General features: G+C 35.8%; 1 protein-coding gene across 2 annotated transcripts in view; it reads left to right on the top strand.

Moving 5' to 3' along the window:
- Sos1 (SOS Ras/Rac guanine nucleotide exchange factor 1) overlaps positions 1-16223 on the top strand; it is a 142678-nt gene that overhangs the window by 67159 nt on the left and 59296 nt on the right. For both annotated transcript variants that reach the window (XM_017801204.2, XM_008845509.3), the window contains exons 3-6: positions 7041-7172; positions 9204-9368; positions 11607-11816; positions 14593-14736. In XM_017801204.2, the coding sequence (XP_017656693.1) occupies positions 7041-7172; positions 9204-9368; positions 11607-11816; positions 14593-14736 (651 nt within the window). The remainder of the gene's footprint in view (positions 1-7040; positions 7173-9203; positions 9369-11606; positions 11817-14592; positions 14737-16223) is intronic.

Here is a 16223-nt window from a genome sequence, read left to right as displayed (position 1 = left end):
TGGGGAGGGTGGGTCTGCTGAGGGTGGGGAGATTAATTCATCAGGTGAATCAAATTCCTCAGAGTCTTGAGGACTCTAAATCCTCAGCCTCCTCAGGGTTCTCCCACACATCTCCATCCCACGTGTCAGGATTCCAATCTTTTCCTACCTATGCCCTCACCTTTACTGCTGACACCCTTCAAGGCTGGGAATTAAATTTGCATTGTAGCTCAGCCAAACATATAATAAGAGCTCCAGCTTGATTTTCTGCAGCTTTAGCTCTCTGGCTGCTGGAGAGAAAAATCTCTTCCAGGGCACACTTGGAAACATTTAAACTGTTGATTTGAATCTGGAGCTCGTCAGTTTTATCATTAAGCTAATTGTTTATCCAGAGATAGCACTTTATCCAGAGATGCTAGAAGTAACCATCCAGCATCATTATTTTTCTTATTTTTCCACAAATTGTCAAATGTTTTATGTATAGAGCCACTAAATTTCTTGTTCTTCACAAGAGGTGAGTTAGATTCAAATGGGTCTATCTCCATAATTGTTTCACATAGTCTACTATCTATCTATCTATCTATCTATCTATCTATCTATCTATCTATCTATCTATCTATCTATCTATCTATCTATCTATCTATCTATCTATCTATCTATCTATCTATCTATCTATCTATCTATCTATCTATCTATCTATCTATCTATCTATCTATCTATCTATCTATCTATCTATCTATCTATCTATCTATCTATCTATCTATCTATCTATCTATCTATCTATCTATCTATCTATCTATCTATCTATCTATCTATCTATCTATTTATATATATCTGGTAGTCACTCAGTCCATGAGGCTGGATGGCTCAGTAGTCCCAATCTAGCACTGAAGGAAAAGATCTGCTAATCTTCAGTCTACAGCAGCAAGTCAAATTCACCAATGAGAGAGAAGGCAAGCAGCAAAATGCCAGTGCTCTCTTCAGCCCTGGCCCTTTGTCTGGACTGCCATCAGAAGGTAACACCCACATTTAGGGTGTGTTTTCCAGCTTCAGATGATCCAGTGAAGAAGATCTCTTTCATTTCAGTTAATCTCAGATCCAGTCAAGTTGACACCCAGGATTAGCCATCACAGTTGTCTATTATTTGTGTTTTAAATTTTTCATTTATTTTTATTTTGTACACATGAGTGTTTTACCTGCATGTATGTAAGTGTACCCATGCATGTATTGCCTGTGGAGGCCAGAAGAAGGCATCAGATCCCCTGGAACTGGAGCTAGCAACAGTTGTTAGCTGCCATGTGGATGCTGGTAACTGAACTGCAGTCCTCGGCAAGAGAAGCCAGTGCGCTTAACCACTGAGTCATCTCTCCAACCTTGTTTGTTTTTTGAGACAGGGTCTTACTTTGGCTGTCTTAGAACTCACTAGACCAGATTGGCCTTGAACTTACAGAGATCTTCCTGTGTCTGCCTCAAGAGTGCTGGAATTAAAGGGGTGTGCCACCATGCCCAGTTTGGTAAGTCTATTTAGAATGGTCAACTTTGTTCCTTTCTGCTAGTTTTCTATTTTTTTTAAATTGAGACAGGGTCTCCCTCTAGCGTCTCTTGCCTGGAACTCACTACGTAGACCAGACTGGCCTCAATCTCATAGAAATCTGCCTGCGTCTGCCTTCTCTGCTGGGACTAAAAGCCTGCACCACCATGCCTAGCTGCTTTCTGCTTTTATTTGTCCCTCCACAGTACACTATTGGTTTTAGACTCAGACCATAAAATTAATGCATTTTTCAATCAACATTTAAAAAATATTTTATTTTTATGTGTACGAGTGTATTCCCTGCATGCAAGTGCACCCGTGTCGTGCAGTGTCGCGGAGGTCAGAAGAGGGCTTTGGATTCCCCTGGAACTGGAGTTAAGGACGGTTCGTAGCCGCCATGTGGGTGCTGGGAATCAAACCCTGGTCCTCTGCAAGAGCAGTCAGTGCTCTTAACTGCTGAGCCATCTCTCCAGCCCCTTAATCAACACTTAAAAAAAATATTTTGTTCATTATTTTTATTTTATGTGTATTAGTGTATTGCCTGCATGTATATAAGTGCAGTGCCTGTGGACGTCAGAAGAAGGTGTTGGATCCCATGGAACAGGAGTTACAAACAGTTGTTAGCCGCCATGTGGGTAGTGGGAATAGAACCTAGGTCCTCTCCAAGAGCAACTGGTGCTCTTAGCCGCTGAGCCATCTCTCCAGCCCCTCAACCAACATTTTTTAAAAAGTGGAATAGAGGGCCAGGCAGGGTGGTGCACGCCTTTAATCCTAGCACTTGGGAGGCAGAGGCAGGCGGATCTCTGAGTTCAAGGCCAGCCTGGTCTACATAGTGAGTTCCAGGACAGCTGGGGCTACAAGGAGACCCTATCTCAAAAAGACAAAAAAAAAAGTGGAATAGAATAGTGTGCTTCATAAAATAAGGGCAGATTTTATATTTATGAAACTGTTTCATTTAAGTAGCTATATAAAAGTATAAAATGTCCTGAGAATTTATTTTTTGTTTTACATTTATTTGTTTGTGTGTATGTATATTACATACCATGTTTGTATGTGGAGATTAGAAGACAGCTTTGATGAGTCATTTCTCTCCTTCTACTGTGGGTTCTGGGAATAAAGAGATGGAACTCCTATCATCAGGCTTGTGCAGCTATCACAAAGCATTGGATTTTATATGGCATTTTCATACATCTGTCATTGTACTTTGTTCTTTTTTAATCGAAAATTTCAAATCTCATACAATATATTTTGATCATATTTAGACCCCTTCCTTATCTGTACCTCTCTCATAGCCCCCCCTACACCAGATTTCATGTATTCTTTCATATATGTTAAGGCTTATTGAGCCAAGGTTGTGTCCCCAAATGTCCTTCGGTGTATGTCCATCTGCTGGAACCTGGTTAACCTATCTAGTATCACTCCCTTAAAGAAAACTAACTCTCCCTCTCCCAGTAGTTATCAGTTGCCAATAGTTGCTCAGCTAAGGTTGAAGTTTCTTACCCATTTCCCTACTTCTGTGCTGGAATTTTGTCAGGTTTGAGTTGCATGGGTCTTGTGCCTGCTGGTACCATTGCAATGTAAGTTCATATAAGTAACTTCTTAGCTGTCTGGAAAACTATTGTCTTCTACCATCTCTGTCTCTTACAGTCTTTCCACCCCCTTCTTCTGCAGTGATCCCTGAGCCTTGGGTGGTAGAGGTTTGATATAGAAGTCCTATCCAGGGATACACACTCTGCAGTCTTATTCTCTGCACTTTGGCCAGTTGTGGGTTTCTGGGTTAATCACCATCTGTTGCATGAGGAAGCTTTCTTGGTGAGAGTTGAGAAATGCATTAATATTTTTTCTGCACTCTATTCTGCTATGTTCCCTGAGCCTTAGGTCTACGTAGAGGTTGGATTGTAGATGTATCACTTAGGGCTGGGCACCTCACAGACGCTTAACTCTATGCTTTGAACCAGCTGCAGTGGAACTTTGTGATGGGCTCTATCTGTTGCAAAAAGAAGCTGCTTTTATGAGTGGTGAGAGGTATACTTGTCAGGCTGATCGGGAGCTCTCTGGCTGCAGGAGCAGGAAGGGGCCTAGGCCCAAGTTGGGACAGTGGGACAAAGTGGCTTTTTTTTTTGTCTTTTTGAGACAGGCTCTCCCTGTATCCCCAGATGGCCTAGAACTCCTTTTGTAGACCAGCTCTGTACCTTGTTCTTACCCTCTTCTCCCATTCTTCCTGCCCCCTTCTTCTGGTTCCCCTTCTCAAATAGTCCTCCCTTCTCTGTGTTCATGTCATATATATTCTGTTGCTCTGACTTGAGGTTTTTAAATGTCAGGAAGCACACAGGGTTTGAGTAGAGCTGTACATCAACTGAGAGACCCTACCTCAATATATGAGGTGGAAAGTGGCGATTATTGAGGTCAACCTCAGGCCTTCACATGCTTGGGCACACAACACACCCCTCCCTGGCATATGCACCCACACACGTGAACACGAAAACACATATGCAGGCACACCATACACACATCTGAAAAAATTAGAAATAGATAAAAAAAATTTTTAAGGGAAAAAGATGAGGCTTTGGAGGAAGAATTAGTTACTAACTCTTCCTTTCATTATACCTTATGCCTAAGGTATAATTTTCTATTTTAAGAGCAGCCAGCTCTTCAACATAATTAAACCATTTGCAATCTGAGAGCAAATAGTAGCTGTAGGATTGGAGATTGATACTGTTTTACCTGCCTTAGGGATAAAAAATCAGTCCGTAACCAAGCATGGTGACACACACCTTTAATTCCAGCACTTGGTAGGCAGAGGTAGACCAGAGGCCAGTGGATCTCTGTGAGATTGAGGCTAGCCTGGACTACATAGCAAGTTCCAGGCCAGCAGGTTCTATAGAGAGACCCTATCTCAAAAAACAAAACAAAACCCTGCAAAACCAAACAAAAAATAGTGGTAAGTCTGGCGGAGTAAATTTTCACTCCTTATAGTCACCCTTGGAAACACAGTTGCTGGGACTGGAGAGATGATTCAGAGGTCAAGAGCATTGGCTGACCTTGCAAAGGACCCAGGTTTGGTCCCAGCACCCACATGGCAGTTAACAGCTGTCCGTAACTCCAGTTCTAGGGGATCCAGCGCCTCCCTGGGCATTGTGTGACATGGTGCATGACTTACATACATGCAGGAAATGCACCCATCCACATAAAATAAAACTAAACGTTAAAAGTTGCTGGGAAAGAGGCAGGTCAAGTGGTGCATACTTGGTAATCCCAGCACTCAGAAATTGAGGCAGGAGGATCTCAAGTTCTAGACTATCCCAGATTATAGAGTAAGATCCTGTCTAAATAAAACAAAAATGAGTTGGTGGTTGTTTGCTGTTAAGAGTACTTGCCTAGTATGTGTAAGCTAAGTTTGATCTCTAGCACCGCCCCCCCCCCCTTTTTTTTGTTTTTTGTTTTTGTTTTTGGACAGCGTCTCCCTGTTGCCCCAGCTGGCCTGGAATTTGCTATGTAGACCAGGCTGGCTTTGAACTCACAGAGATCCACCTGCCTCTGCCTCCTGAGTGCTGAGACTACATTTTTAAATGAAGTTAAGTTTGAATTATTGAAACACTTGATCTTAATGCTTTGGATGTTTGTGTCCAAACAGTCAACTGGAACACAGCAAGGAGCCAAGCCATTCAGATTTAGTAATGCTTATTTTTGTTTTTAATTTTGTTTTTTGTCTTTTAAAAAAATTATTCATTCATTTAGTCTTTTTTTGAGGCAAGGTCTCTCTGAGCCCCAGCTGGTCTGGAACTCGACTGTGTAGACCAGGCTGGCCATGATCTCACAGAAATCTGCCTGCCTCTACCTCCTCAGTGCTGGGATTAAAGGCATGCATCACCACATCCAGCTTGTCTTCTATTTTTTTGAGTCACAGTCTCATGTTACCCAGGCTAATCTCAAACTCAATTTTTACAATATAGCCAAGGATAACCTTGAACATTTTTTTTTTTTATATTGTTTGTTTGTTTTGAGACCTAACTGGCCTGGAACTCAAAGAGATCCATCCACCTGCCTCTTCCTCCTAAATATTGGCATTAAAAAGACATGTGCTACCACATTGGCCAAACCTTGAACTCTTGTTCCTCTTGCCTGGGGACCTTCCAAGTACTATGATTATAGGTGTGTACCACCAGGGCTCAGCTTGTAACCCTTTAAAAAAATTAAAATTTACAAATTAAAAAGTAGTCTTAAGCTGGGCATGGTGGTGCCCTTTAATCCCAGCAACTCAAGAGGAAGAAGCAGGAGGATAGCCACAATTTCAGCCATCTTGGTTGACAAATTCTAGGCCATTCAGGACTACATAGTGAGACTTAACAGGGTTGGGAACTATAGAAGGAGGCAGGGAAAAAAGTTTCAAGAGAGCAGTTTATAAATTTGCTCTTGGAATGTATGTCCTAAAAGCATTATATATACCTTCTTTACACCCTTGCTCTAGATTATCACTTGGCAGTGCGTTGTTTTCCATTTTAACATCTACTGATAAAATTTTTATTCAGGTGTGTATTCAGGGATAACATTTAATTTCATCTAGTAGTTTTCCATCTTATTGAATACTGAGAAATTTGTTAAACTCTGTGCAATAGTGACCTCTAGTGGTTTCAGTTGTGGTATACTGCAAGTAGGTTTTACAGATTTGAGGGGAGTACATACCTTTTGTTTACAGTGAATTAATTACCTTAAATTAAGGAAACTTAGCATTATAACAACTCAAATTCTTTAACTGTCAATGAAATTTTAACTGAGTAACTTAAGGATATTAAGTTAGAAGTAATTTTCAAAACAATAAGGACTTCAAAGATAAAGCATACTGTATTAAAATTGCTGTTTCCAATGTTAGCCATTTATTTCCATGTTTTGTAGATAGTTTTGGAAAATAAATATTCTCACATGTTGTATGAAGAAAAAATTCTTCAAGGTTTTAATTGCAAAATGCTACTTGAATTTTTAACAGTTGGTATTAAAAGTAAGGACAAATAAGCCAGGCGGTGCATGCCTTTAATCCTACCACTTGGGAGGCAGAGGCAAGTGGATCTCCATGAATTCAAGGCCAGTCTGGTATACATAGTGAGTTCAAGGCCAGCCAAGACTACATAGTGAGACTGTCTCAACAAAAAAAAAAAAAAAAAAAAAAAAAAAGTAAGGAGAAATAAATGACAATTGGATTTGGATATCTGTTTAAATTTAGGTCTTGTTCCTTGAACTTTTATGGAAGTAGTGTTTAAAGTGACATACTCAGTCTTGTCATTAGTTTTAGTAAAGTAAAAATTCAGGATGTGATTTCCCCTAGATAATAAAAGAAATGTTTAGTCTCCTTAATTGTTACATAATTAAGAAACTAATACATTAACAATTATAGTTTTTTCTTACATTTATAGTATAAATCATACCACATGTGAAAGCTCTACTTTGGGTATTCTTTCATTTTAAAAGTAAATTTTAAGTGAAGAGCACTATTTCATTTCTTTGTTGTTTAGTTGTTATTTTTCTATTTTCTAAGGAACGTGTTCAAAAAAGTTTCCCTCATCCAATTGATAAGTGGGCAATAGCTGATGCCCAATCGGCTATTGAAAAGAGGAAGAGAAGAAACCCTTTATCTCTCCCAGTAGAAAAAATTCATCCTTTATTAAAGGTAAAGCTGAAATACTGCCATCTTACCTTTGAAAAACAAAACCCATCATTTTCAAACACTAAGAATGTTTGAACTGAACAGTAAAATCCTTTTGTTTCAATTTTCCAAGAGTTCATGTGGCGGGAAAGGGGTACTATGACAATAAAGTATAAATTGGGCAACATGATTTAATCTGATTTCATACCAACAGTAATAAACAAATTGAATAGACTTAGAAAAGCTCTGTTGTGAATTTTGTTCATCCCAGGAGTTGTAGAATTTTATAAAATATGTCTTGTTGGTTAGACTCATAGAGTGTCCCATAAAGCCTTTAGAATCTGTTAATATTTTGTATAGGTGCTTTTGTGAAGCTGCAATAGGCCTCTGTGTTACTTTTGAACAAAAATTTCCTGAAGATCACCTAAACCAGCCGGTCCTTCTTTAGTTAGTTTAATCTCTCCAAAACTAATAGAGTAAGTGCTAAGAATCCTAAAATGTTCTGTTTGTTTAATACAACAAATTACTGATTAATTCCCAACAAAAATCTCATTATTATAATATTTACAGCCTTAATGGAAGTTCTTTTTTTTTTCCCCCCCTTTGAGACAGGGTCTCACTTTATTGCCCAGGTTGACCTTGGCCTGTAATTAGCAATCCTCCTGCCTCAGCCTCCTGAGTGCTGGGATTACAGGAATATGTCACCACACCTGGCAATAATACTTTTAGTAATACTTTTAGATAACAGTAATAAGTAAATGTTAGTGCTTAGATATATTGTCTCTGTGAGTTTTATTACTCAGCAAAGGTGTTATGTCATTTCCAGTGCGTAAATGAGGTAGCAGAGTAACAAGTAACTTCCTAGTTCAAGTTCACAAAAACTTGAGCAATAATATTAGGGAATCCAGGTCTACTTAATCTTGCCCAAAATTTAAGGCTAAACACTTGAATGATGTTTAAGACCATCAAAAAGTTGTTTTGCAATTAGTGGTGAGTAGAAATGTCTATGCTTATCTTGCTGACTGGTTTGAGGAAATCTTCAAGTTATAGAAAATTACTAAATTACTAATGATTGCATTGAAAAAATAATTCTTTTCAAGATTTTCATTGTCCATACAGTGAGTTGTATTCTAAGAGAATTAACAGTTTTACATACATACATACTATTAATCATCCTAAATTTTGAGTTTTGTAATTTAATTGTGGATATCATTTTCAGCTTATTAATAGGCCTATTAGCATTTATTTAATCATTTTGCATTCCTGAAAAGTTAATGTAACCTAAACCCAACTTAGGGGAAATTTCTTTTTTCAAATGTTTTTTTCCCCCTCTTGTTTAGAATTTATTTTTCTTCAGGAACTTTTAGCCCCACAAAATAACTTTTTCTCTTTGATGTCTAATAATAAGACTGTTTAATATGCTCTTAACTACTGTTGTTCAGTAGCACATAGCATGATTTATTTTTTTTCATAGAAAGCCAGGGATATCAGGAATGAGCCATATAGCTCCTCTCAGAGCCCAGCTTTCTTTGGAAAGAATAGAGGTATAAGACTGATAGCCATTTTTGAATGAAAATATTATATTCACTCTTGGTTTGTATAAAAAAGTAAATTCGTTTTATGTAGTTACTTCCACATAGTTAACAGAGAGCATTTGCTCCCCTATACCGAACTTGGACTTTCCTTCCTAAGTTAGCTTGATCTACTTAGTAATGCATATAGTTCAAGCAATGTATATGACGGGTAATTTTGCCTCACCTTTTTTAGTATACTTTTTTCAACAGTGATTATGTTTATATAATGTATACAAGTATGTATGTCTATATATTTCTTGTAATAGAACCATTTAAAATTTTTCAACAGTAATTATATAATGTATACAAATATGTATGTCTATGTTTCTTGTAATAGAACCATTTAAAATTAAATTATTAAATGTTGGTAGTCACAGGTTTCAGTGAAAGTTAAACCAAGTTGTATGTATTTTATTTTTTAGTCAGTATGTTAAATTTCCTGTACATGATGTTTAAACATGCTTTCCTTTTAATTTTTTAGGAGGTCCTAGGTTATAAAATCGACCACCAGGTTTCTGTTTACATAGTAGCAGTATTAGAATATATTTCTGCTGATATTTTAAAGCTGGTGGGGAATTATGTAAGAAATATACGGCATTATGAAATTACGAAACAAGATATTAAAGTGGCAATGTGTGCTGATAAGGTAAGCAGCTGAGCTTATATATGTTTACTTTAAAATTTTTTAGTTTATGTGTGAGTGTTTTACCTGCATGTGTTTAAGTTCACCCATGGTCATGGAAGCCAGAAGAAGGTGTTGGGTGCCCTGGAAATGGAGTTACAGAAGATTGTGAGTTGCCATGTTGGTGTTGGGAACCGAACCTGGTTCCTCTGGCAGAGCACCCAGTGCTCTTAACTGCTGAGCCATCTCTCCAGCCCTGTATTATTCTTAAATTTTTATCTATGATTTATTAGATGGTAATATTCTATTCAGAAAAATAAAATTGTGTACTGTATTATTTGTTGGGGAATATTTCCAGTAATCTAATAGAATACATTCAGGATGTTACTGTATAGAAATAAGATATTAGATGTGTAATACTAAAAGGGTTTTTTGTTTGTTTTTGAGATTGGGGGTCACACTGTGTAGTGCTAGCTGGCCTGGAACTCACTATGTAGACCAGGCTGGCCTTGAATACACAGAGCTCTGCCTATCTCTGCCTCCCAGTGCTGGAATTAAATACGCACACCACCACACCCAGGTCTTAAAAGGTTTTTAAATATACCACTGCTTGGCAAGTGCCCTACCATTGTTCTGTGTCCCTGGTCCAGGAAAGATACCTTAGAGTGAATTTTTTTTTAAATTTTTATTTGAATTAGAAAGTTTAGAAGGTTAAGTGTTTACCTGAAAACAGTTTTTGAAAATGTAAAGATACTAAATAATGATGTTATTTGAACACCTGAATTTCTTTAAATACTGTTTGTACAATGCTAAGAGTAAATGTCACTGGGCGTTAAGCATATGCACACTTGATGTCATTTAGTCACTATTCAGTCTTTTAAGGTGGGTGAACTTTATATTTTATAAAAGAGAATGAAACTTAGAGAAGTAAAGGAATTGGTTTAGACTTTTCTGCAGTTTCAAAGTCTAGACTTGAATTCCAGATCTGAGTTTAAAATGTTTTATTCTTTGCCTGAATATTGTCATTTTAGAAAAAGTCTTTGCAGGAAATAACTTTTTTCTGATGACAGCTTATTCCATTTTTCTCACTTGTACTCTTACTGATTTGAAATATTCTGATTATCAGTCCACTCAAGTTCTCACAGACTATAATAAATCTAGAGTAAAAGATTGACCTAGTCTGAAGAATTAGAATTATTTTGATATTTTTAAATGAATAAGTATTTGGTTTTAAAAATTATAGTTGAAAATGGAATATAAAATGTTTGCTACTTTTTCATGAATCGTATAAGTAAAATATTTTTGAGTACCCATAATGTGCTCACACAGAGATGAAATATAAAGAGGTGTAAAACAAGGCTCTGCAGAAGGGGATGTGGCTCAATTGGTAGAGTGCTTGCCTAGCATTCAAAAAGCTGTGGATTTAATTCCTAGTACCACATAAACCAGGCATGATGGCATACACTTATATTCTCAGCACATGGAGTCAGAAGCAAAAGGATCAGAACTTCCAGGCTAACTGTGGCTACATAGTGAGTGTGAGACTAGCTTGGACTTCTTTGTTTGTTTTTGAAGACAAGGCTCCAGAGTTATTGAAGGGATACTTACATGTAGCCCAAGATAAATATTTTATTATAGTGATAATGAAACACAAGAAGGGGAAGGATGAGTTTTAACAGGAGTAATAATGATAAACATTTTGAAGAAAACATGACTTATTTTGATCTATTGCCACCAACAAATGTAGGGAAATAGGCCAACTAGAGGGCTGTGAAGTTACTTGAAATAAATGAGACTGTGGAATACCACGAGGGTAGCATAGTATGCACAGAAGACATCAAATTAGAGAGAACTTGAAGACAGGATTCAGGAACAAATTAGAAATAATCAGAGAGACAGACAGATAATAATACTGGTAAGAAAACTTAGGAAGGCATAGATGATCCTCAGACCTAGAATTATGTTATAGAGGGAGTAGCAGTTATTTCATAAGAAACAATCATATACCTGCTTTAAGGATTATTTAAGAACTTCATTCAAAGAATTCTTAGAGGAAGTTTGTCCTCTGACCGCCACGTGAATGTGCTATGCCCCCTCCCAACAAGAATTCTTAGAGGAAGTTTGTCCTCTGACCGCCATGTGAATGTGCTATGCCCCCTCCCAACATAAAGAAGAAGGAAAAGAATTCTTAGGGCTTTTATCTTCAAATTTGACCATAGATTCTTATTTTATACTTTTTTTTGTATCTCTGACATAATGTAGGTATTGATGGATATGTTTCATCAAGATGTAGAAGATATAAATATATTATCTTTAACTGATGAAGAGCCTTCCACCTCAGGAGAACAAACTTACTATGATTTGGTAAAAGCATTTATGGCAGAAATTCGACAATATATAAGAGAACTAAACCTAATTATAAAAGTTTTTAGAGAGCCCTTTGTCTCTAATTCCAAATTGTTTTCATCTTATGTAAGTATATATATCTATTGTTTCATGTATTGTTAAATTTTATTTCAAACTTGAATTTATATAATTCATACTTCCAATTTGTTAATTTTTTGAAGTTATGGTATTTAAATTCATTATCACAAATAAAGTATTACAGTTTCAAGAAATTATTCATCAGAAATTAAAAGACAAAATCTAAAATTGATTATATAAGTGAAAATGAATGCACTTCATATTCCATTTATTCTAAGGAATAAAAGCCTTTTGTTTAGGTGGAAAATATTTTTAATTCATTTGACACATTTGAATCATTTAACAGTACTTCATCAAGACCAACTGTATTGTTAGCACCATATTTAGATGATTAAGAAAACAATTCCCTCAAATTTAGTCAAGACAGAGATGTAATATTAAATTGTAATAAAGTATAAAAATAAGCACAATAGAAATGTGACAGCGGTATTATTGGGAGGATAAATTTGGAGACAAGATCACTGGTCTTAGAGTAGTATTCATACTAACGTCATTGACCTGAGAATATGTTTAGCAAGAACAAGTGAGGTTGTCCAAAGGGGTTGCATCCTAGTAATCCCTAGAGCTGTAGTCATAAAGCCACAGGTGACTGATGGAGAAACAATATTCCCTACAGGAGCTTGGCCTGGAAGTCAAATTATAGCAGTGAAAAACTACCTAAAAAAATAATAAAGGTTTAGGGGCTGAGGGTATAGCCCAGTGGTAGAACAGTTGCCTAATCTACTTGTGAGACCCTAGGTTCAGTTCTCAACACTGAAAAAAGAAAAAACACTATATTATAATTATGGTTCTATAAATCTGTAGTACACAAACATCATTGAATTAATTTAAATGCATTAATTACATGGCATTTGAATTATATTTCAGTAAAGTTGGTTTTAAAAATAAGAGTAAATGAGACAAAGATGTCTTAGACAAAAGTCAAGAAACAAACTGCCAAAAGGTGTTTAACATCATTAGTTATCAGAGAAATGCAAATCAAAAGATAGTGCAATAATGCCACACATTTATTAGAAAACCCAAAAAGAACTAGCAATATCAAATGTTGAAAAGGACATGGAGCATTATTGTGAGATTTAACAAGTCCTACATTATTTGTGAAATGTAAACTAGTGTAAACATTTTGGAAAATAGTTTTTTAATAATAATAATAAACATAAATGACACTCTCCAGCAGATTTATTTTTTTTCCTTAGAAGAAATGAAAATAAGTTTATATAAAACTCATGAATATTCATCACAGTTTTATTTGTAATAGGTCAAAACTGGAAACAACTCAAATGCCTATCAAATGTACAGGTTATAGAAACTGTGATTTGCCCATACAATGGACTACTTCTCAGCAGTAGAAAAGAATGAAGTAGTTGTATATACAGCAGCACAGCTAAATCTCAAAAGCATGAACAAAGATAGAGTCTGGAAAAGATGATTGTCTAGTGACAGAAAGGAGAAAATTGGTTTCCTGGGAGTGAGGAGGAAAAAAAAAATGCTGTATTTAGTGACTATGATGAGGTTACAAGGAGAATAACTTCATAAAATTTTACCAAAAAGTACATTTAAAGTAGGTATATCTTACTGTATATGAACCATATCTGAAAGTTAATTTGACAAAAATAAAATCACTGACAAAATAGTAACCAAAGGATTTTAATTTAACAGTACAAAATTACATGGTTTCAGAGCTTGCATTATGACTAACCTTTAACAAATTACCATTTATTAAATCCTGGTGTAGTACCATAAAAAGATGTTTAACCTGTTGACATGAAATGTCTAGAGTAGGCAAATGCATGCAGACAGGAAGTAGAATAGTGATTGCTAGGAACTGTGAATAAAGTAGAATAGAAAGTGACTGTTGTTAATGGGTTTAGGTTGTCTTTCGAGGGTAATGACTGTGCAGCTCTAAATATATTGAAAGTTACTGAGTAGTAAAGTATACTTATGGTTCATATAGAATAAGATATACCTACTTTCAATGTTCTTTTTGGTGAGATTTACAGTTATTCCATCTCCTTTAACCTTGTCATAGTCAAGATCCACAATATTTTCTTGCCTTAGATAATTGTGTCCCATCCACATCTACTCTTACCACCCTCACTCAGAAAACCAGTTATTTTATATTATGTGAATTATATCTCAGTAGAAAAATTGCACACATTACACAGAAAACAAAATAATACCACAATTATTGAATAGACTATTAAAATATTCCTTCATTTTCCCATTACTTATCTGTGTAAAGCTAGTTTCTTCATGTCCTTTTAAAAAATGTTGTATTGCAACAGATTTAATGTAGAGATAGAAAAATGCTGTGTGTTGTTTTCTAAGGATTTCCAAAAATGTTTTTTAAAAAATTTCCAAATGTTTCTTTTTTATTTTAGGAAATCTATTTTTTATAAAAGTTTAATTTATGTTAAGATGTAGTGGGTCTTATTTTTAAATGAATTAAATGTTTAAAGAATTCTTGGTTTTTAACTTAATATGGTAAATATTTGTAGATAAAAATAAAAGCTTTTCAGAATCCATTGATTTTTTTTTTTTTAAGAATATGAAGATGTTCTAAAACCAAAAAGTTTGACATAGAGAAATGTGTTTCTAAATTATACATCAGTACAAAAGAAATTGCACAAATTTTTGTTTATATTTGTAAATAATTAAAATTGCTGGATATATATGTGTTAAACTGTGATTATAAAATTATTTACTAAAAAGTGTCTATTATACAACATGTCTGAATTACTGTTTCTTCCCCTCTTCTCAACAGGATGTAGAAAACATATTTAGTCGTATAGTGGATATACATGAACTTAGTATAAAGTTACTGGGCCATATAGAAGACACTGTAGAAATGACAGATGAAGGCAGTCCCCATCCATTAGTAGGAAGCTGTTTTGAAGACTTAGCAGAGGTATGTCAATTTTATAGCAAAAGAAGTCTGTATATAAATAAGCCTACATTTGCATTAGAATGGGTATGGTGGTGTATACCTTTAAGAACTGGGAGTGTAAGCAAAAAAATCGTGTATTGAGCATCATTCTCTGCATAGCAAGTTGAGAGCCAGCCTAAGGTTGTATGGGAGCCTGTTTCAAAAAGCAGACCAAATTATGGGAGTGGTGGGGTACAGCTACAAGAGAATTCAGAAACTGGAAAAGAATACAGTTACTATTTCTATTCAGCATTCTTTTAGAGGTACTGCCTAATATAAAGTGACAGAAAAGGAATAGGTAAGATCAGAGCTGTCCTATTTGAAGTCAGTGTATAGTAAATCAAAAAAAAAAAAAATCATTAACAAAACAAATAGGCAGGTTCACTGTAGTGGCTAGTGAAAAGGTTACAGTCCACTGCATTATAGCATTAAAGGCAAAAGGTGCCATTCGTTATAAAGTACTTAGCGTGAGATTACTCAGTGGTTAAAAATGATGCATAGGCCTGACTACCTGAGTTTGATTTCCAGATGAGTTCTATCCCTAGAGTTCAGTCCCCAGAACCCACAGTGAAAGGAAAGAACCAGCTCCTAAAAGTTGCCCTCTGACCTACGCATGTTCACCATGACATGTACATGCTTGCACTTACACACACAAAATAATAATAATAATTAATAATAATAATAATAAACAACTAAGTAAAATTTTAAATCTAACCAAAGATATGTGGGACCTTCATTAAGAAAAGTAATAAAATATTTAGGTTCATAAGGAATATCTAAATAAATAGAGATTCATACTATACTGTTGAAGGATGGAAAAAACTCAAAATTTGTAGTAATGTTAGTCTTTCCCAAAGTAAACTATGAATCCAGCTGATCTTTTTTTGTTTTCTTTTAATTTTTTGGCTGTTTGTCTTTTTGTTTGTTTGTTTGAGACGGGGTCTATCTATAACTTCAGCTAGCCTGGAACTTGCTATGTAGACCAGGCTGGGCTTGATCTCACAGAGAGCCGCCTGCTTTTGGAGTGCTGGGATTAAAGGCATGGAAAGAATTAAAGAATGGAAGGACAGGAGCTAGGTGTAGTGATGCATAATCCTAGCACTCAAGAAGCATCCTGGGTGTTTTACAAGTTATAGGCTAGCCTTTGCTAGCCACATAATGAGATCCTGTCCTGAACTTCTCTTGTTCTCCCAAAAGAAGGGACAGAATCAGTTTGGAGGAAGGACAAATTGAGGAGACTTGCTCTATCACATGTTCAGATTTATTATGTAGTAAGAGTATAGTGTTACTACCAATAGCAAGAGTAGAACATAGAATTACAGACACTGCTGATGTGTGAACAGATACCATTAATCAGAGGAGGACCAAGTTAAATAATAAATTGTACTGGTTCAAACTGGTTATCCAATCCATACCATGAGTGGTGAGTGTACCCCTTTAATCCCAGTACTTGGGAGGCAAAGGTAGGT

Source organism: Nannospalax galili, unplaced genomic scaffold (genome assembly GCF_000622305.1).
Source record: "Nannospalax galili isolate Female #2095 unplaced genomic scaffold, S.galili_v1.0 scaffold622, whole genome shotgun sequence".
Taxonomy (NCBI): domain Eukaryota; kingdom Metazoa; phylum Chordata; class Mammalia; order Rodentia; family Spalacidae; genus Nannospalax; species Nannospalax galili.
Note: the sequence above shows the minus strand (reverse complement) of the source record. Positions and strands in the feature narration are given on the sequence as shown.